Genomic DNA, 21,626 nt, shown 5'->3' with positions numbered 1-21,626 from the left:
GGTTATCCTGAGCTGCCCAACTAAGCCGGTGTGGCAGTCTGGCTGAGACTGAGCTTAGAACACTTTTTCCACCATTCCCAACGCTGCTCTCTCACCCTTCCCATGCCCAATACAAAAGCCACTTACGAGCACAGGACTGATCTCTGAAATGAGGCTTTCAATTATCAAAGTACCTCAAACCCTGGATGTGCATTATGCTGCTGTAAAGAATTATCGATCTCTTCGGCTGCGTCTTAAAATCAAACTGACAAGTTGATTATCGAGTATAACCACTCAATTGCCGGCTTGCCCACAGATTTCCTTTTCCTCCTTTGTTCACCTGCATCTTTTCCTTTTGTCAGGAATCTTTTTATCTCCTTTCTGCTTCCTCCACTCTCTGCGGGAGCCTCATTAAGGTGAAGCGAAGCAGCAGCAGCAGCACTGCCAGATGGACCCTGCTCCACAGCTTTTAAAAGATAGAGATTCACAGAGCAGGACTTCTTCCTTTTAGATACATTTCTAATGAACGTCCATTCAGATGTGACATGAATTTGGGCATAAATTGTGCCAACCCCCTACTGTCCCTTTAGAAAATGTATGTCAGGGTCCTTATCCAACACACATCAAGGTAATACTGGATCTCACCCAAAGTGTAACTGTATCTAATTATCAGCCATTTGAGCTACTTCTGTATTAAACCGCAAAATTGAGATAGGATTGAAACCTCTTATGATTCCAAAGGCTAAATGCAGCAGTAACATAAATAATGCTGTAAATTACAAGCAAAATGAAAACTTGGTCAGAAAATATATGATGTAATTTGTGCTTAGGGGTAAATTGGTCCCTGGCTGCCCAGGCCAGGGAAGGTGTGACCTGTGGAAGGCCGAAGGAGATGGCTGCGACTCAGAAGCTGGGTCATTAGGACAGAGAACAAATGAGATACCCTAAAATCCTTCCAAAAGGCAGCATCCTCGCGAGATTTATTGCAGTCTGACCCCCTCTGCCGGTCACCCGCTCGCTGCCTGTGTGCCAGGCACCTCCAACAGGCTCCGAGATCCGCAGGGATGGTGGGAGCAGGCAAGCGGAAGGTGATCCGGGGCTACCAGAGCCGTGCTGAAGCCCTTCCTTAAGGCAGAAGCTTCAGAAAGTACCTGAAAGGCTGCAAAGAGCAAACAGCTCCCTTAAGGCGCCATCGACTCCTCCAATTTATTCCTTTAAGAATGAACACAGACATCTTTTTTCCAATATTTTATTCATATAGCTTTTAATTTTGTTTGCTGCTATTTTCTTTTACATTTTTAAAAAATAATGCTTACCAGCATGGCGTATCTCAAAGCAGCTACTCTAAACCTAAACTGATAAAAACCTTATGTCAAAATCAAAACAGTAATCCATTTTGAAGTCTTTGTTATTCTAAATATTCTTAAAACTCTATATAAACTTCTTAGGATTTTCTATTGCTTCAGATATTCAGCAGGAAACACAGTCTAATACAACTGGATAATAAACATTTACCCATTTGTGTCTGCACAAAAAAGAGCTGCTGATTATAAATTGAAAATCCAGAGGCAGAAATAAAGACAGTAACTGGATATCTGTGCACAAAGCATTGTAATATCCCAAGGCACTTAGTTTTGAAGCACAGCGTTTTGGTTTGAGAACACGCTCTTCTTGTCAGATCAAGAAAGTTTAGAGACAAAAAATAATCCAAATTGATAATTTTCTTTCAATGAGGGTGCCCAGTTTCTCACTGAGAGACCATTGATCCTCTGTGCTGCCCAGACAACTCAGCCCCTGCTTTTCTGTGGCTCGTTTAACAAGCGTACAGACTTGATCCAAGACAGGACTGAGGTTGGACACCGGTGATTCAGTTTCGGGATGTGATGTCTGACCCCATTATGTGTTGCTCATGTCCCGCATGGAACAGAAAGCTCAGAATTACCGCATCGGTGGCACGGTCAGTCTGGTCTGCGTGATCGTAGCATCAACTAAGCCTATACAGTGATTTCGGTCATTTATACTGCAGCCTCTGGACCTATTCTACAGCGCAGATACCAAATCAGCATTATTCCAGGCCGTGACAAAGCAGGTGGTCATCAAACACCTGCTTGTTGGACTTGTCGAAGCTCTGGCTGCAGTGCGGGCACTGCAGGAGGTGGCTCTGCACGTGTGCCTCATACTGACTCGTCCCTGTGTCTTCAGGAAATACTTCATTGCACATGGGGCATTGCCGTAGAGAAGCCTGAAGTACAAAGGAAATGTAAATAAAGTTATATTCAAAGAGAAGAAACAGACAAGTTTAGTAGCCAGATATTATCACTTTTGGACAAGTCTCTCTGACTTCTAACACTCTCAAGTTTTCAAATGTCTCCAAGCTTCTCTAAATACCACTTAAAAGTGACGAGCTCCTGAGAGCCACTCTGACCTCCCGTCCTACGCAGCACGTGTCCATGTCTCCAGTATGAAACACGGTCATTAGCAGCTGCATGCTGCTCGTTCTGACATGAGGTGCTGCCAAGAGCTGGTCCTTATAGAGTTTGCTTTCTCTTTTTGGAGACACATAATTCTCATTAATTCTATGTGTTAAGCATCTCTGGCTCCATTTTGTTGTCCACTGTCTTACTGGGATTAAACCAGCATGTAGACAATTAGTTACAGAGATGAACTTGCAGCTTTTTATTTCCAAGCACTAACTTCTGTCCATAAACCACAAATTCATGTCCGCTTTACTTACTACATTTGCAGCTCCTGCCCCCAGGTTTGCTCCTGCAGCTGTAAAAAGAAGCGGTCAATTTAGCCACAGCAAAATGATTAACACCGTAATGTGCTGATAACGAGACATTCCTGAAACATGAGGATGGGGCTCTGGATTGAAACCTCTATATTTAGGAGTATGGAAACTGGACATAAGCCACAGAGCTGGCTGTCTCACAGCTGAACCAACTCACTAATCATTGTCCCTCCTGGTAGAACAGCCACCCCTGATCACTGAGCAGCTGGCACACCTGGTGCCTTTTGCAGCTGCCAAGTCACCTGCGCACAGGTGAAGCTGCACGGAGGTGCTGCCAACAGTGGCTTTTCTCCAGCCCTCGGTTCCAGAGGGAGGGGAGTTTGCTGGGGCTCTCGCTGCCGTGTGTTTGCAGTTCTGGACAGAGTGATCTCACCACGGTATGGATTTCCAAACAGAAGAACTGCCGGAACTGGACCCGGAGCCTGAGCAACACCGGAGCAGGAGGAACCCTCTCGAGCCCGCGGGAGACGCCTCAGGAGCGCGTCGTTCTCACCCCTCGGATTCTGCAAAGAACGGCAGACAAGATGATCGCAACAAAGGGTGTTATTTGGTAAATCATGGCAAACAGGCAAATAAACCAGTTCGCAATCAGCCAAATATCAATCCTGAATTCCCACTGATTTACCTTATGCCTTGAGCTGACCCAAAAGAGATCAAGACAGAGGTTGACTTTCCTCCTACAGAGAATCCCAGTTACAATGTCTTGTTATCCTGGCGTTTCTGCCAGAACTAAACCATCTGTGTACACTATAGGAATATCTGTGTACTATGAGAATCTGTCAGTGTGCTCACAGAGCCGCCTGTGTCGGTGCCCACAGCACCATAAATGTCTGTCTCTGTCACGGAATCCCCTGAATTCTCCCAGGATTGAGCACTATTTGTCCCTGCTCAGTGCTGAGGATGCCTCAGCCCCCCATCCCGGCTCCCCCACGCACCGCGGTGCTCAGGGACGGCTCTACCTCTTGAGTTCTGCTCACGCGTAACCGGCGATTCTCCTCCTTTAGACTTTCCAGCTGCTTTGTCTTGTCATGGTTCACACGAGACAGGTTTTCTACTTCTTTCTCGTAATTCAGCACTTGAGACTGGGAAGAAAGACGGGTGGGCGGAAAGGGAAAATCAAATAGCTGTGAGTGAGGAGCACAGGCACCTTCTGCTGCAGAAAGCAAAGCTCCATTTTCCCATTAAAACCTTTGTAGAAACTGAGAATAGGTCCACGGGGATCTATCGGACTCTACAGCTGATGCTCAGCCCATCATTCCGGGTGTCCCAGGTCCCAGACCTAACACCAAGCTATTATCAGTCTCCCTTCACACACCTCCCAGCTACAAGTCTTGTTTCCACCCACGTATTGAATGTATTAGAATGTTTTTCCAAACAGAAGTGTTTTCTGCCTGGATCCTTAGCTGGCAGGAGGAGAACAACAGTCTGGCTTTGGTCAACTTAATGAGCACGCAAAGGGGACGCTTGCAGGGAATAAACTCTCAGTTTCTCTTTGCACATCCCCCTCGGCCCTTTCACAAAACAGCTTGCCAAGGTTTCCTGGAGGTCAAATCACATCAAAGGTTGAGATAAAGAACCTATAGAACCTACGTAATCAAAAAAGAAACTCACACACCACATATTTGCTCAAGATTGCTCAGTTCTGATGGAGGCAAAGCAAAGCGAGGGAGGGCAGCTCCATTTGCTACCTGCAGCTGGTCCATGTGCTCCAGGGCTGCTCTCAGTCTGCTTGCCAGACGGTCCTTGTCAGAGCTCACGTTCTGAATTTGCTCTTTGAGTCTACTCAGAACAAATCAAAACACACCGCACTTTCACAGATGGAAATTTAATCCATAAAGGCAAGGTGCTTACATGAAACCCTGTTTTGAGATATGCTGTAAATACACTTACTGGTGCAGTTCCACCCCTCTGCAGTCATCCTGTTCCTTTAGATGTTTATTTTCCTTTCTCAGGGAATTCAGCTCCAGCTCCAGTTTCTCTATGTTGCTCCTTAGAGACTCTACATTATTCTGCAGCTCCTGAAAATCACAGTGAGGTTGACAAGTGGTAAACGGGACTGAAGCAACAGTCCTGCTCTGCACTGGAACTGCACAATCCCTCAACTGCAACCCCTCCCGGCAGCCCGTCTGAAGGAGGAAAATCTCTCCTTTACATTCTGACTCCTCTTTCAGATGCCGTTTAATTTATACTAAGCCCTGAGCAGAACTGAAGGAGGAAAAGATAATAATGCGATTTAGGGACAGCCAACAAAACATTTTTGAACACTCCCGTTCCCATATGTTCCTGACCTCTGTGTCTCCTGCTGCCTCTTGTTCATCACGATTGTTCTCATCACAGTAGAGGTGTTGTACGATTTGGTAAAAGATTAAACAGATAACACGTGGAGAAACCTCTTTTGTTTTCTCCCGGAAGCATACAGTGGAACAAGACCCGACTCGATCCCTCTTCATCTTTCAGACTTAAAGCTGCTGACTTAGATTAACTTTTTTGTTTACCTGTGTCTTCTTGAGGTCTTCCTGTAGGTTGATGTTTTGTTGCTGGAGACTTGCACAGCTCGCCTTCAGCTCCTTATTTTCGTCATGTAAATTTTTGTTTTGCAGTTCCAACTCTTCCACTTCTCCCTGGCAAGCAGCAAAGTTGTTCACTCACAAAGGCAGCACCAAAAAGCCACATTCCAAACAGCACAGCGTGAAGAGCAAAGGAAGATGAGCTCTGCAGCAGGGAACCCCGTGCACCTCCCCACGCTTTCACTACCAGCGCAGACCACGCTGCTGCTTCACTCTCCCCACTCTGCCCAAACCTGTGTGACAGATCCACAGCAAAGCCAGGAACAGAACCCAAGTCTTGGCATCCCATTTACCGGGTCACTCCGTGTTGGCAGTGAGCACACGCCAACAAAGCGGAGGCAGGAAAAAGCTGGGGATGGGGGACACACACCTGCGTGGTCACCACCAGGATGTCATCCTCGGTCTCTGCTCTGAACTGGAAGGGCACGCTGGCTCCCCGCACCACGCCGTCCTGGTCCACGTAGCAGAACTGGTAGTACTCGTCGTCCTTGGGGAGGTAGTAAGCTTCAGACAAATACAACAGCCCCGTCACATGCAGCTTCTAATTATCCAAGTCTCTTTACATAGCACAGAAAGTGTGTGCACTCCGGAGTGACCCCGACTCCCTGCTCACCTTTGAACTGGATCTGGTGCTGTGCAGCAGCGTCACTGTTGGTGTCACTGTGGGTGTCACTGGGCAGAGGAGCCCACATGAACGTGTAATATTCCCGGGTTGTTTTCCATCCCACCTGAAACAGCCAACTTGTTATATGGCATCACACAGTTCATGTTTATCCTGTATTTCCACACAGATCAGTTACTGGGAGGACTTTTGCATTGATATCTGACCTATGACAGGTTATGATTATCCTATGACATGATAACCACTGTTTGACAGTGCTGAAGCTGTTCAGGTCACAACAGACCTGGCACCTTGTCCCGTTACAACATGTCCCGTTACACGGGGTTACTACTGAAAACAATTCCCCGTTGTTCTATTAAAGCCCTATGTCCTGTCTCAGAATGAAGCATAAAGCAGATGCTGAGCTGTTCGTCTCTCCCGCTGCTGCCTTCTTGTGCCTGGCACATGGGGTCTCACAGGATTCACTCACCCGGAAGATGCCCACCCAGTCCTTCCCACGAGGAACCATGTTCTGCGTGAGCGTGTACTGGCAGGTGACGTCTCCTCCGGGAACATAGAACTTCTCCACGTTGTTAAAGACCACCTGGGAGAAGTGGCAGTTGTCCAAGAGGACGGCGGACGTGGGCGGCTCGTCTGAGGTCTTGTCCATTGTGGAGGTCTGCAAGAGGAAAGAAGAAGGGGATTATCTCATCTTCAGATGCTGCCAACACAGTTGTATCCGCGAAGCGTTCGACAAGGTTTGGCTTGTGAGTGACGCAGCTGCGAGGTCCAAACCCACTGCGCACAGCCCAAGGTGTCTCAGCAGCCACACGGGCTGCCTGGTGGCCCTGCTGCTGTGGCCGGGAATGGCGCAAATAGAGGAGTCTTGGCTGGGCAGGTCCTCACGGTTCTGTCTCACCAGCCCGTGTTATGAGGCCATTATAGCCCTGCGACTCGTGACCGCTGCAAGATGATTCCCAGTGCTGAAATGAATACGTTGGGTGACAGCAGGGTCAACAAATAGCACTAAAACTTTCACACGAGTTCCCAGTACAGAAAACTTTGCAGCGTGCTGTGACACTAAACATCACGCAACATAAATCCAGAGCGGGCGCATCAATCCAACCAGCACCGAAAGTGCCAGAGCCAGGGCAGGGCAGGACACAGGACACGAAATGCCGCTCTGTGCCGCAGCGCAGAGCAAACCCTGTTACAGCCCTGGGCAGTTCCAGGAATCCCCAGCAGAATCTTCTCAGCTGCTCTCAGTGACAGCAGCAGCAGCAAGGACGGAGCTCAGAACCGGGGGAAGGTTCATCAGGAACAACCAGCCCACTGGAGCATTTCAGGTCATCTCTAATCCAGATGTTTCACAGGGAAATTAACTCCCTGGAACCTGCATTCTTTATTTTTTTTGGAGATCGTCCATATTCTGTGACAAAGAACAGCCTGGAAACCAGGCAGAAGTTGAGGTGGGGACTGCAGGGCTGTGCTGGGAAAGGAAAAGGCACCAGAGCTGAGAAGAGCAGCGAGAACTGCACTGACACGCTGCCTTGGGATGAAAAAAGGTTAAAAAGAAATTAAGGACAGCACCTTAATAATTTTCCTGCATCGCTTCAGCATGGGACAAGGCGCTTGCTGCCACCAGGCTTAAAAGCAACTTGCAAAGAAAATGAAGAGTCGTTGCCTGCTGCAAATGGAGGGTTTGGGTGGAATCCTCGCGACGCTGAGGGCAGAGGCGGCCGGGCCGGGGTGCCCAGGGCCGCGGTGGCTCCAGGACACGAGCGGGACGACATTTGATCACCGCTCAGTTTGTTCCGCGCACAGCTCGGAAGTCACCAGCGGTGGCCCCTGAGGGGACCGGGACCGGGACAGCGGCACCTTTGGGTGTTTGTGCCTGACGGGGCAGAGGTACCAAGGTATCGCGACAGCTCTCTGTTTGTTTTGTTTGGTATTTTAATTATTGTCGCTGTTTTCTGCTGCCACAAGCCCGCAGCGTCCCGCAGATACACAACAACGCGGGCTCCCCCTTCTCCGGTGACACCGACCCCCGGTACCGGTACCCGGGCAGCCCCAGGCTTCGCGTGTCGTGTCCCCCCGCCCCGGCTCCGCCACCGGGAAACGAAAGTGAAAGTGTCGCCGCCGCTCGGCAGCGGGGCAGCCCCGGCCCCCCCAGCCCCGGGGGTCAGACCCGGGAAGGGCACAGGGGACCCCGTCACCTCCCCCCCCCCCCCCACTCACCGGGAGGAACGGCTGGAACCGCCGGGGCTGCGAGCGAGCGGGAAAAGGCGGAGCCGCCGGTGCCGCCCCCGGGACACGACACCGCCCCCGGGACACGACACCGCCCCCGGCGGCCCCGCCCGCGCTGCCGGGACTTGTAGTTTGGTGCGGGCGGGTCCCGTGTTCCCCCCGGTGCCGGGTGCGGGGACAGCGGTGCCGGGTGGCCTGGGCCGCCGGGCCGGGAGGGGTTGGAGCTCAGGGAGTTTCAATCCCGGTACCGAGCCCTGGGGAGGCCCCTCCGGCCGCTCTCTGTCCCGGGGCACCCGGGGGCGGGACACGGACGGGCCCCGGCTCGGCCCTGGGCTGCCGGTACCGGCGCACGGAGCCCTTGTCCCCGCACCGCGGCCGGCGAACCCTCCCGAGGCCCCGATTGCCCCCGAGGCGGCGGCGCTAAACCTCGGCCCTAGAGACGTTCGGCTGAACCGGGCGCTTTAATAACGACGGGAAAAGGTTTAAATGTCCAAAACGACCCTTTGGGAGAGACTCGGGGCGGGCGCAGCCGCCATCGCGCCCGCCTCCATGGTAACCTCTATGGTGCGGGGGGAGCGGCCCCGCGGCCTCATGGTCCTCTGGAAGACCTCCAGGCCGCCAGCCAATCAGCAAGCAGGCAGAGAAAATAACCAACCAATGACGATCCGTGTGGAGACACCGCCCTCTCGCCGCGTTGCGCTGTCCCGGATGCTGGTGGGAGGTGCCGTCCGGGTCTCAGCCAATGGGGAGCGCGGATGTTGTCCCAGCGTGCCGCGCGCCGCGCTCGGCGGCAGCCAATGAGCGCGGAGGACGCGGGGGGACACGGCAAGGTGAGCGCTGCCCGCAGAGCCGCCGCAGCCCCGGCCGGACCCGCGCAGGTGGGACCCGCTCCGGTCCCGCTCCGGCCCCGCCCGCCCCGCCCGCAGCGGGGAGCGGCTCCGTCGGCCGCGGGGCAGCGCTGGGTCCGGGCGGGCGGTGTGGCCGGGGCCCGGGCGGGCCGTGCCCTTCGGCGGGAGGCGGCGGGCGCGGGAAGTGGCGGCGCCTCCGCTGTCCCCACGCACCCCCAGCGCTCGGGCGGGCTCAGCTGGGCCTCGGCGGGGTCGGAGCGGGGCAGGGAAAGGGAGAAGGGCCCGGCCGAGGGTTGACGGGGGCGGCGGGAGCAGCCTCGGGCGGGACGTGCCGTGTGGCGGCCCCGGGACCGCGCGTTGGCCGGTGGCGCGGGGATCCAACCCGTCTCTGTTCTGTGGCAGGTGAAGCACGATGCAGGCTCCTCTGGCGCTCCTCAGCTCCCCAGCCCTGGTGAGTGGTGTCTCCGCTGAGCGCTGCGGTGGCGCTCAGTGGGATGTGTCCTTGCAAACCTTACCCTGCGCTGCTCGCTTCGAAGCGAAGCTGAGCTGGGATTGTGCGGGTTTGTTTCACGGTGGATTTGGCGAGGAGGGGAAACAAGGTGACCTCTGGTGCCCGGCGGGTGGGATCTGCCAGCTGAGCTGTGCTGAACTGCAGCCCCGAGGCTGCTCCACGATCAACTGCTTGTCCCGGAGCTGCCGGGTCAGCCCTTTGTGTCAAGGTGTGAACTGGGGAGAAAAGGTGGAGCTGCAGTGACCACTGAGCTGCTGTAGTAGCCGTGACACGTGTGCTCTGGGGCAGCGTTCCTCGTGGTCATAATCCAACTGGCTAAACTAGAAATGCCCTACATTTCCACAAGCCTTTGCTTTTGAGTCTCGTTTCATTCTTGAGATGTTTTAAAAAATTCTAAGACTATTCTGCATAAAATAACGGCTCCTTTCTGCAGGTTATTGTGGACGCGTCTGATTACAGGAGTTAATTGTGTTTTGTTTCAGTTCCGCTGCTGCTCCAGGGCGCTGGTCAGACCCGTGTCAGTGTCTGTTTTCAGCCGGCCTGAGGCTCAGGCCATACAGGTGAGACTTGTGGGGTGAACTGGGTCCCGTATTTCCCCACTCACTGCCTGCGAGATGTGATGGTTCCACCTGAGAGGGAGGAATCAGTTTGTTTATCATGAGGGTGACGCATATGGGGACATAAATTCCAGCCCAGAGCGGTGGTGGCTTAGCAAGCTTGGCTGATCATGCTCAGCCTTGAGTAGAGGATAAATAGAGACGATGTTTTATTGAATTAATCTATTTATAATTAAAGCGTGTCATTAGGCTGTTTGTTCTCCTGTGCCCCCAGCCCGCCGGTGTGTCCCACGCACAGCTGTCCCGCCGCGGCTTCCAAACCAGCGCGGTCTCCCGGGACATCGACACGGCCGCCAAGTTCATCGGTGCCGGCGCGGCCACGGTGGGGGTGGCCGGTTCGGGAGCCGGTATCGGGACAGTGTTCGGCAGCTTGATCATCGGCTATGCCAGGTGAGCCAGGCCCGCTCCAGTTCATCCCCGTCTCCCAGCACTAAATTAAATAGATCAGTGGAGCGTTCTCAGGAATACGTCCAGCTCTACGTGAGCAGTGGGTGTGAGCAAACGCTGTTTCACTGCAGCCGTGCTCCTTGGAACAGAAAATGGTGGTTATAATCCATTATTCTATTAAATTAAAAAATGCCTGCATTGTGTGAATCCACGCCGTACCTCCCCGAGCGATGCAGCCGCTCTGCCCATCTCCGGGAGAAATGAAACTCTTGGGAACGGTTACTCGGTGCCACCAGGGCAGGTGACAGCAGCCTGCAGGGTTCACCGTGTCCCCATTTCTAAAACCAGGGGAAAGTCCGGACTTTCTCAGTCCCACCAGTGGCCGCCTGCCCTGAACCTGCTCCCAAATGTGCCGCTGCTGTGACATCGTCCTGGGTTTCTGGGATGGGATGATCAGGACTCTGGTTTGGAGTGTTTATTTCTCACTGTGGATCTTTCCCCCCCCCCTCTCTCTGGTGTGTCCCCGCTCAGGAATCCCTCTCTCAAGCAGCAGCTCTTCTCCTACGCCATCCTGGGCTTCGCGCTGTCCGAGGCCATGGGGCTGTTCTGTTTGATGGTGGCCTTCCTCATCCTATTCGCCATGTGACAGTGCTGGGCCGGCTGCGGCGGCTGCCCCCGTCCTCTGCGCCTGGAGAACGTTTCCACCTGAGCGCCCCAGACTGACAATTAAAGAAAACATTTCTCTAAATAAACTGGTGGCTTTATTTTTTTCCTTGTGTTCTGGGCTGGTGGCGGGGGAGACTTCTTGTGAGTTGGTGGTTGAAGAGGGTGAACATCCTGGGTATGATAAAGAAAGGGAATGTGAAATGATGGTGGGAGGAATGTCCTCGAACAGCTCAGATCGATGCAGAAATCCCACCAAGCGCTGCACTGGTTAAGCAAACGCTTCCACATGAGCTGTCAGAGTGGTGTTTTTTTTTTAACATAGCATTGAAAATGCTTTGCATTCTTTTTTTTTTTTTTTCACTGAAATGAGCTGGCAGGTCCATGTGTATGAAAGTGTATTGATGGTGTTTGCACCATCGAATCGCCAGTTGGTACACGTGGGATGTGCTGCCACCTCCTCTGAACTTGCTCATTTCGGCCAGAAGAGCTGTTTTCAGAGCCACACTGTTGATGTACCTCCTCAAAACATCTGTCTACACCAAGCACCACAGCTCAGTTCTGTTTCCTTTTTCCCCTCAACGAGGCTTTTTCCACCCAAAAAGCCCCGAACTCGTTATTTCTGCTGTCCCCACCTCGGGAGACCCCCCGCTACAGCAGGGGGCGCGCTGCTCCGTAGTGGGACGCTCTAGCCTGCGATGAGGCTTTTCCATCACAAGACTCTATGGTGGCCGGGGGGAGTTTGCGCCGGCAGTGGGAGGGGGGGAAGCGGGGGAGGCGCCGCTCTGGCCGGCCATCGGTGGTGGAGGCGGGCGGTGGGGGCCGCTCTGGCCGACGGACTCGCTGGTGCGGAGTCCCGGAAGCGGCGTTCCCCGGAATGGCGGAGAGTCCGGCGGCCGAGGAGGCCCCGGCCCCGGCCGCGGTGCTGGCGGCCCCGGGCAGCGGCTCGGCCAGCCCGCCGTCCGGCGGCACGGCCAGCCCCGGCGTCTTCATCCCGGCCGAGCTGTGGGCGGCGGCGGGTTTCGGCGCTGCGACACCGAGCGGCGGCGGCGGCGGCGGCGGCCCGGGGAGCGGCGGGGCCCCCATCGCGGCGGCGGCGGCGGCCGCGGGGGCCGCGCTCCTCACGCATTCGGCCTTCTGGGACCCCACGGTCAGCGGCGACTGGGACAGCGAGCGGCCCAGCGCGGCCTGTCTGCTGCGGATCAAGCGGTGAGAGCGGCCGGGCCGGGCCCGCCGGGACCCGGGGCTGCTGGGGCGGGAGCGGCGGGGACGGGACCCCGCGGCGGTCACTGACCCCTGGGCCTCGCCTGCGGGCCTGGAGACCCGGCCTGGGGACAGGCCCTGGGGGCCCAGGGGGTTCCTGGGGACACAGCCCGGTCCCCGTGGTGGCCCCTTGCCCGGGGGTTTGGGTGGGACGGGTCTCCCCTGCCCCGCAGCCGTGGCCGCCCGCCCCACCATCGGGTTGTGGCTGGGGCTGTGTCCAGCCAGGCTCCTCAGCTCCAGTCCTGCCCGCAGGGTTGCTGGTGCCTCCTCGGAGACGCTGCCAGATGGGGAGGAGAACAGGATTCTCAGTCCCCCCCCACAGCCACATTCAGATGTTTGTCCTAAACCTGCCCGTAGCGATGCTCCTCCCAACCACTGCCGCTCCAGCTCCTTACAGCATCATCTGGTGCACCCCAGTGTGGCGACAGCCTTTGCTATAATGAGCAATATGGTCTGGCGTCGTTAGAAACGCTGGTGCTGCTCCAACAAGCCCTTCCTCTTCCTTCGGAGCAGGAATCGCTGCCCGCCAGGCTCTTGCTCACCCTTGCTTTGGAGCTTCTGGAATCTCTTCCCAAGATGGCACCAGATATTTGGGCGCTTTCCAGCCCAAAGCACAAAGCTTGCGGTGGCAGCGGGGCCGAGCGCTCCAGTGCCCCCATGCTTGTTCTTGCCCCAAAACCTCCCTGAGCTGCTGTTGCTTCCCAAGGGGGGAGGTCAAGGTGGAGCTTGTCCTGGAGCTCTGCATGGCTCGGGTCACGGGAGGGGGGTTTGGTGATTGAAGGCAGTGGGTGGCATTTGGTTCATCTGTAAACTGCATGGAGTTGTAGGTGACTTGTTCCTGTTCAGTTCATTGAGGCCACATTCCTAAGGAAACATCGTGGTCAAGTCGTGTGTGTGTGTATGTGCATCCCAAGTACTTGTGGACCCTCAAGCCCAAACCTGTCAGAGCAGTAACGATCTCAGAGGCAGCTGAGCCCCGGTATATGTGGGGAAAACAAACGCCTGGGTATACGAAAGGGATCCCATCAACAGCCTGAGCGTGAAGAGGGAAACCACGGGGTGGGAAAGTCATCTTTGAAACAATGAACTTTGCCCACGAGGACTTTTAAATGCGGCCATAGGGGGAGTTTATAGCTAAAGCTTTATGTACTGGAGATGGTAAGAGACAAGGCGGCTGGTAGTCACGGTGTGCTGGGCCTGATGGCTCGCATATCGATCCATTGAACGCTGCTTGTGCTCCTGGAACGCCTCATTTATTTTGGGGACAAGCTGTAAGAGCTCAGCCAGGAAACAGAGGCAAAAGAAAAACGTCCAGCTCTTCACAAGTTGCAAATTTCTGTCTTAAAAGTTTGTCCCTTTGCATCTAGAAGGTTCCACACCTTGAGGGAGGGAGATCCCAACTAATTCCTGTTTCCTTTGCTCAGGGATATCATGTCCATTTACAAGGAACCACCCCCAGGAATGTTCGTTGTGCCTGATCCCCACGACATGACCAAGGTAAGAGGTCTGGACCTGGTTCAACTTCCTGCGTCTCCGTGTGTTGCTGGTGACGGCTGCCAGGAGCGTTTGCCCGAACGGAGTGTTTATTCCTGTAGTGGTTTGAGAGGAGTCAGGGTGAGCCTTGCAAGAGCATCACGAGGCTCCCATTTTGGCTGTGCCGTTGAGCCGGGCTGTGTTTAACACGGGAGGAGGCTCTTGGAAAGCAAGATGCTGTCACAGGGTTCTGAGCAGCTTCCCCAGACGCTTTAGTGTCCCTGTGACCTGGTGGGGGCTGGTCCAGCTCCTTTCACCCTATGGATGTTTGAAAACCATCAACAGAGCAGCTTGGAGAGGAAAGAGCCCCCGGGAAAGCTGTTGGCCATGGGGGCTTCTCAGGGAAGCTGGGAATGAGAAGCGTCCATTAGTGCTGGGGTGTCCGTGATCCCCCCGTGGCACCCGGAGCTGTGGAATCATGGGCTGGCGACAGCGGGATGTGTCCCTGTCCCCACACCTGCTCCCTGTCCCGCTGCAGAGAGGCCGCCGGGCTCCCCCACCCCCTGCCAACTGTGCCCCCCCCCCCGGATCCCCCAGACACCCCAGGGAAGCCGCTGCCTGCAGTGTGGCCGCGGGGTTTGGAGGGAGCACAACTGGGGGCCTTGGCTGCAGCGCGGGCTCCTGGAAAGGCCCCAGCGCCCTATGGCGGGAATGGGGGTTTGTGACGGCAGCCTGGGGGCTTTGATCCAAATCCCAGGGAATGGTGAATGGGGGCTGCCTGGATCACCTGGGGGTACAAGCTCCCTTAGCAGCCCAAGGGAGCACATTTCCTCCTGGACAACTGGGATCTTTGAGGGCAATTAGCATGGAGAGAATAGGGTCTTAATTTTGGATCCTGGCAGAGGAAATGGAGCGATTGATTTTAATAAGAGCAAAAATCAGCACAAGACCACAAAATTGAGGAATGCTCTAGTTTTGGCAGAAATTCTGGATTTTTTCCTTCTAAAATTAGATTTTTTTTCATATTTGATATTTTTTTTAAAGCGGAGCTTACCAGCTGAGCTGTGATTCAGTCTGCTTGGGGCTGTGCAGAGCTGGATGGGAGGCAGCTGCTGCGGCCTCCATCCAAACCCTGTGCTGGGAACCCACTCTGCATGTTGGGGGGACCAAGGGGCACAGCGGGGGGTAGGGGGGGGTCGGCATGGGCCACACACGGTGGGTGCTGGTGGGAGATGCCGCTGCGGGCGGGGGTTGCTCAGGCCGGAGGGTTTGTGGAGGTTTGCAGGGCGCTGCACAGCCTGGCAGCGGGTGCGCAAGACGGGCTTTTGTTTTGCAGATTCATGCATTGATCACAGGCCCATTTGACACGCCTTATGAAGGGGGTTTCTTCTTGTTCCTGTTTCGCTGTCCTCCAGATTATCCCATCCACCCTCCGCGGGTCAAACTGATGACAACAGGAAATAACACAGTGAGGTTTAACCCCAACTTCTACCGCAATGGGAAAGTCTGCCTGAGTATTCTGGGGTAAGAGGAGACTTTGGCTGTTCTGTTGGGGAGCCAGGAGGCGGCTGCAGGCTGGGTTGTGCCTTGTGCCCCAATCCTGCCCCACACATGTGCTTGGATGCGCCTTTATGCTGCTGTGAAGTCGTGTACAGAATCAGGGTCATAGAGCGGCACAAATGAGAGTCCAACTTGTCTTTAAAAGCACCTGAGGACGGAGCAGGGGAAGCACGAAGCCCAGCGGCTGCTGCTGCGCGTCTCCCGCTTCCCCCGCAAAGCCCGAGCGCCGCGTTTCTTCTGCTTTTGCGCTTTGCAGCCTAATCCTCAATATTGTTTGAATGTAGGGTTTTGTGGTTTTAATTTCCTCTCTCCGTGTGGGTTTAAGAATAAATTAAAAAAATTAAAAGCCGCTAACAACTTCCTTGAGAGCCATTTGACTGCTCTGGGTTTCCACCTACACGTCAGACGTGGGGCCGAGTGGTGGGTGTAACAATTCACCAGCGCTGCTCCCTCACCGCCTGCTCAAACAAGCTCCGCTGCTGCAAACCCTCCTTATTTACCTGCTGGATTTTTAACCGCGTGAAGCCGTGTCGCTCTGGCAATTGTAGCCCTGGAGCTGAATTATTGAAGAGCGAACAAAGAGCCTCAGCCGCAGCAGAACCGAGAAGCACGGGGGGGAGCGTGAGGATTTAGGGAGAGCGTATGTGGGTCAGCGCAGCCGCGTTCAGCTCACGGGGGACGGGCCTGTGTCGGAGCTGGGATGTGAAGGGCAAGTGGCAGAACAGCGTTTTCTGCGGCTGCTGTTGCGTGGAAAGGTTTTTGCTGCTCCGTGTGTGTGGAACGGGCACCTCGTCCCTCCAGCAGAGCTCCCGTCGGTGCTTTTGAGGGCAGTCCCGGTGCGGAGCGTCGGCATCGCATGGCTTGTCTGAGGCTTGAAAATCAGGTTTCAGTTCCTAAGAAGCTGTTGGTTTTGACCTGTGGCAGGTCGTGCTGGCGGCTCGCGTTGCCCTGGGCTGCTGTGCGAGATGACAGCCCGTAGCTTAAAGTGCCCATAAAACGCTCAGAAATGGTGCTTTTCCTCAGCTCTGCGTGATGCCCTGTGTGTTGTAGCAGTGACGTTCACCAGCCTCTCGTCTTGCTCAAGAGTTGAGAGAATAAACTGCTTTCACCCTGAAAACTCTCTCGGTGCGCGGTGCTTTCTGTGTCCGTAGCAGTGGTTTCTGTTCTGTCACGTTTCCGTAGGGCAGAGATGTGGTTTCACGATCATTCCGACCTTTGGCGGCTGGAGGGATGGTGCTCACCGGGCCAGTCCTGCGCTGTTAACCGATGCTTCTCTGTTTTAATGCCTCAGCACCTGGACCGGGCCTGCGTGGAGCCCCGCACAGAGCATCTCCTCAGTCCTCATCTCCATCCAGTCTCTGATGACCGAGAACCCGTATCACAACGAGCCGGGCTTTGAGCAGGTGAGAGCCTGAGGTCCCTGCACACCTCGCTGCTGGTGGCAGGTCCCATTCTGGAGACGAGGACAAAAGCAGGTTGTGGCGCTTGGCTCCTCCCGCCTTGCTCTGCCCCTCGGCAGAGTGCAGGGGGATTTACGGGCAGCTCTGCCCCAGGGCTGCTGGGCTCCCGGTGCATGAGCTAACGGAACAAACACCGTTCAAGAAGGTGCCGGGGAGGGGTTGGCTCTTCACTGCTCTGCTACACGGCTCCTGACATGGCCTTTCTTGGGACATGTTGTCACGCAGGGAGCAAACTGCTTGGGTTTTCGTGGTCTCCAGCATCTCGGAGCGAGGCGCGTTTCTGTGCTGACTTACCAGCTGACCCGTCTCCACAGCTGTGCATTCCGAGGCTCTGGAGACATATAACATCTTGCCAGCTTTGCCTTGGCAGCAGTAATTAGTTCAGCACACACCAAACAGACGAATCTGTGGTGGGTTCAGCGCAGTTCACCGGGGCCAGGAGACAAAAAGCCATTCCCACCGCACAGACTCACTGCCCCAAATTCTGTTTCCAGGAGAGGCACCCCGGGGACAGCAAGAACTACAACGAGTGCATTCGGCACGAGACCATCCGCGTAGCGGTGTGTGACATGCTGGAAGGGAAGTGTCCCTGTCCCGAGCCGTTACGGTACGGAAGGGTGTTGTAGAGAGAGCATACGTGGGTGTAGGAGGCAGAATAAACTCTGGCTGCCCTTCCTGAACTCCTGAGAGCTGCTCTAGGGACCAGCGGGTCTTTAACTCTCCCTGAGTTGTTTTGTTCCCCTGAAGCGGCCGGCGGCATCCGTGCGCTAAGGGCTGAGTTAATGTGCACGATGGCCACAACCTCCAACGGCTGCTGGAGAATAAATGTGCCTTGTGTTCTGGGGAAAACCATCTTTCAGGAGGGGAGCAGAGCTCTCGTGGCAACATGCAGAAGCTCTGCAGCCGCGGCGATGCTGCCATCGGTTTCGCTGTGTCCTGCCCTGCTGTCCCCTGTTACTGGCTGGGGACACGCGGTGTTGTGTCCACACTGGCCACACAAACTGGAGCTCAGTGGGAGGGGGCAACCCCGGGTGATGTCGCTGTTGTTTTGTGGTGACCGTTTGCTCTCTCGTTGCGTTCAGGGGCGTCATGGAGAAATCCTTCATGGAATACTACGACTTCTACGAAGGGGTGTGTAAAGAGAGACTTTATCTCCAAGGACAGACAATGCAGGTGGGTGGCAGACAATTTTCTTGTCGATAACTCGCTGCTTTAGGTACAGCTGTGTGGTTAGTGACAAACAACAACGTGCAGCACCTGGAGGTACATGGGGTGGATCTGGATCTTTCTGTGAACTATATTTTCCAACTTCGAAGCATGAAGCGGAGACATTCCTGTGGATAAAACCCGACCTGCCCCAAGTCTGGAGGCTGCACGCGGTGTTTTCAAGGCTGTGAGAGTCCCCGGGCGCTGGGCTGGGGCCGCTCCAGGCAGGCAGGGGCTTCTCCCAGCAGCGCAGCCGGGGCCGCTTGCTCCCCGCTGGATCTGGGTTGGCAGGGCGGGCGCAGGCGGGTTACGCGGTGCTGGTGGCAGCCGAGCGCCACAGCAGCGTTTCCTGATGCCACACAGGTAGAGTTTCTCGTTCGCTGAGGTTCTGGGTGGGAACTTTGCCCCGATGCTCCTTGTTCTGGCAGATGAGACTGAAAGTGGCCGAGTCGGGAGCTGCTGGGGAGGCCGGGCTGGAGGAGCAGTGACAACAGGGCAGGCTGGGCGCAGGAGCCGGGTTCTGCACTGTACAGAACAGATTGCCGAGCTGTTTGCATGTGAACAGACACGTCTTCCTCCCTCATCAGCCACCTCTGTCTGACTCATTGAGAAATTCCACTGCTGAGAAAAGATGGAGGTGGTTGATTTAATGATCTTGTGTATCCGAGCCCTTTTTTCCTGTCAGTGCCATCCAGAAATGCAAAGCACTCCCAAAGCAGAAGGGCTGATGTATGGAGTGAGAAATTCCCACCAGGAAGGTCTGCCATGACAGGGGAAAGTTTAGGGGCCTCTCCATCATAAGATCGGATTTAACCCTTAATGCTTTGACCATTTGTTGCCCAGTTGCTACACGGCTTTCTTCATTCTGCCTCTTGCCAGGTGGATAACGGTCTATATTGATGGGCTTATCTCTGGTTTTCTTCCAGGATCCCTTTGGTGAAAAACGAGGCCACTTTGACTATCTGTCCCTACTGGTGCGTTTGCAAGGAATCCGGCAGAAGGTGCAAGAGAAACACCAGCAGGAGACGACAGAAATAGACTCTGAGAGCAGCTCCTCCGAGACAGAGACGGACACGCAAGGTTGCTCCAAAGCCTAGAGCTGCGCTGCCCGCGGGATGTTCTGTCTTCACCCTCTCACGCACCCCGGACAGACTCAACCCAACCAGGGCCAGGGCGGAGAGAACTGCGGGATGTTCTGTGTCCTCGTGCTGCTCTGGTGGATAACGCTGAGCGAGACTTCACGCGAGACAAAGCCGAGCTTGTGGCAGGCTACTCTTCAAAGGTACTGACTACCCTAGAAAGCCGGAGCATGTGGCATCAGGTTATTTTTTTGGGAAACGCCTACACTGGTTGGTTTTTTTTCTTCTTTTTTTTTTTTTTCCCCTCCATTTGATTAAAGAATGAGATCTCGACTGCAAATCCTCTTGACAGCTTTTCTGTTGCTAGACAGCGAGCCCTTCCCTGGGGCCACGCGAGGAGCTGCGGGAGCCCACGATGAGCCCAGGCTGTGACGGGGCCCACGCAGAGCCTTTTTGTGCGGGTGGGGAGAGCCGGGGCCTCGCTGCTCTGGGGAGCCCACCCAGCCCATGTCGTTCTTCTAGACGCTGTTCTAGACAGACCAAAGATCAGGAGCAGTGCTGGAGTCTGGGCTCCTCTCCGAAAGCTTTCCTGGAGCCTTCGTCCACTGAGACTCCAGCTGCAAAATGCTGGATGAAAAGTGGAAACTGCAAGAATCGCTGAATGCAGTGCAGGTGTGTTTGTCCTGGCCTTATGGGGAAAGGAGGGCGAGCGAATCATTGGTCACAGATTGGGGAGCACTTAAAAATAAGTCTAGTTTAAGTATTATTTTTTTAAGGTGTTGATCTGAGTTTAGCATTCTGGAAAGCTTTTGTTCTGGCTGCTCTGAACGGAGCTGTTTTGTTGCCTCGACTGAAGCGCTCTCTGCTCGCCACCCGGGCAGTGGAGTATTTGACGTTCCTCCCTCCTGCCGCCCTGAGCCACCACAATGAAGCGCTAGAACGGGGCGATTGTAGTGAAGGAGGCCAGTTTGTGGGTGCAGTTCTGCAGAGCCGTGCGCCTCGGTACCCACCAATTCCTTTGCCAGACTTGGCCGAGTGAAACGTTTAACAGCCAAGTGCTTTGACTGATTCACGCAGCAGCTTTTTGCGGGGAGCGAAGAGGCAGGTGCCGCCGCACCCAGGACATGTTCGGTGTAACCCGAGTGGAGGCGAAACACCCAGTTTCCCCATGTAAAGGAGCCTGGTGATGACTCATTGGAGCAGCAGAATGTTTGTTGATAAAGAGCTTAATCTATATATTTTTTTTCAGTTATTTTTATGGGAGCTTCAATAGCAAGCTAAGCACAGAGTTGCACATTGTCCCGGGCCCTCTCCCAGTTTCTGTGACACCTTCCCACCAGCTCGGCCCCGTTTCAGACTTTCAATGGCGGGAGAATTCCCAACGCGGTCACCTTGGTTCTGAAAACAGTGAAAACGGCTGAAAGCAGCCGAGAGCCCCGGCGTGCGCGGGACAGGATGGCGATGCCCCCGCGGCACTGAAGGACCTTCAGCCTCTGAGATTCCCACCTGTCTCGCAGAACCCCGGAGCCTGCGCTGCCGCGGCCACGGCGCTGGAACCTGCAGCCGTTTCTGAATTGTGAAGGTGCCACTTAACAACGTGGGAACCTTTCTTCCCTTTAGTGAGCAAACGCCCGTGGGTCTGTCATTGGCTTTAGACTTAAACTCTGTCTTCCCTCAAGGGAAAGCTGAACTTACATAGGACTTACATCTATACACCAGATGAGAGGGAATAAAGCGGGTTTCACCCTGACGCGAGGTCTGGGGGTTGCAGCGGGGTCTCCCGAGAAGCCATGAACTGTGTGCTGTGTCACCGCCTCTCTAATCCCATTGTAAATGTCACATTTGTCGCCGTTCGGTAGCGTTGCGGGTGGAGCTGTGACTCCGCTGCCTTCAGGCGGAGCTGGTTCTGAAATCTGTCTGTGATGCATGTGGCGTTACCATCCACTGACCCGACGGAACAAGAAAATGCCTTATTGTGGACACTATTCACATAACGCGCATGTGGCTGTAAAGGAATTAGTTTTCTAGCTCTGGTGTCGTCTGTCCTGCCATTTCCGAATGTTTCCATTTCAAAGTGACAATCCTCCAATGACTGCTCTAGGCAGAGATGTTTTAGCAACAGATTTTTAGACCTAATTGAGTTGAAAATATATGCACAAGAGTCACTCTAAGATACCTTGTTTATATACTATTGTACATAAGATCTTTTTTTTTTTTTGGTGCAATAAAGTTTGTTTTGGCAGAATCCAGCCTGTGCTGCTCCTTAGTGGAACAACGACTCGCTCAGAGCAGAGAGGACAACAGGACAGTTTCTCAGTGTCGCTGCTGCCACAGCTGCAGCCCCCCAGACTGCAGCTGCAAGAGCAGCTCAGGC

General features: G+C 54.6%; 3 protein-coding genes across 6 annotated transcripts; 2 read left to right on the top strand and 1 right to left on the bottom strand.

The window, feature by feature from the left end:
* Positions 1-1,214: 1,214 nt before the first annotated feature.
* Positions 1,215-8,756, bottom strand: CALCOCO2 (calcium binding and coiled-coil domain 2). 3 transcript variants are annotated; one of them, XM_082070822.1, is made up of 11 exons: positions 8,177-8,756; positions 6,429-6,617; positions 5,951-6,065; positions 5,708-5,841; positions 5,266-5,391; positions 4,661-4,788; positions 4,459-4,549; positions 3,730-3,852; positions 3,144-3,273; positions 2,714-2,751; positions 1,215-2,221 (listed from the first exon to the last, which is right to left on the bottom strand). In XM_082070822.1, the coding sequence occupies exons 2-11, from the start codon at positions 6,606-6,608 to the stop codon at positions 2,045-2,047; spliced, it is 1,242 nt and encodes a 413-aa protein (XP_081926948.1). In that variant the 5' UTR covers positions 6,609-6,617; positions 8,177-8,756; the 3' UTR covers positions 1,215-2,044. The 3 variants fall into 3 exon arrangements, with proteins under 3 accessions (XP_081926948.1, XP_081926949.1, XP_081926947.1); XM_082070823.1 differs by having other exon boundaries at positions 3,706-3,852; positions 5,708-5,824; XM_082070821.1 differs by having other exon boundaries at positions 3,706-3,852; positions 8,177-8,755.
* Positions 8,757-8,908: 152 nt separating this feature from the next.
* ATP5MC1 (ATP synthase membrane subunit c locus 1) lies at positions 8,909-11,317 on the top strand. 2 transcript variants are annotated; one of them, XM_082070825.1, is made up of 5 exons: positions 8,909-9,015; positions 9,436-9,484; positions 10,027-10,104; positions 10,376-10,551; positions 11,080-11,317. In XM_082070825.1, exons 2-5 carry the CDS (start codon positions 9,446-9,448, stop codon positions 11,192-11,194), a joined length of 408 nt encoding a protein of 135 aa, XP_081926951.1. In that variant the 5' UTR covers positions 8,909-9,015; positions 9,436-9,445; the 3' UTR covers positions 11,195-11,317. The 2 variants fall into 2 exon arrangements, with proteins under 2 accessions (XP_081926951.1, XP_081926950.1); XM_082070824.1 differs by having other exon boundaries at positions 8,954-9,063.
* A 679-nt stretch (positions 11,318-11,996) lies between these two features.
* Positions 11,997-21,497, top strand: UBE2Z (ubiquitin conjugating enzyme E2 Z). Its single transcript, XM_082070790.1, has 7 exons — positions 11,997-12,420; positions 13,899-13,971; positions 15,284-15,471; positions 16,799-16,910; positions 17,462-17,574; positions 18,050-18,140; positions 19,100-21,497. Exons 1-7 carry the CDS (start codon positions 12,089-12,091, stop codon positions 19,268-19,270), a joined length of 1,080 nt encoding a protein of 359 aa, XP_081926916.1. The 5' UTR covers positions 11,997-12,088; the 3' UTR covers positions 19,271-21,497.
* Positions 21,498-21,626: the final 129 nt, after the last annotated feature.

The sequence above is a fragment of the Streptopelia decaocto genome, assembly GCF_964273445.1.
Source record: "Streptopelia decaocto genome assembly, chromosome: 22".
Taxonomy (NCBI): domain Eukaryota; kingdom Metazoa; phylum Chordata; class Aves; order Columbiformes; family Columbidae; genus Streptopelia; species Streptopelia decaocto.
This window is presented reverse-complemented; position numbering and strand designations above follow the sequence as displayed.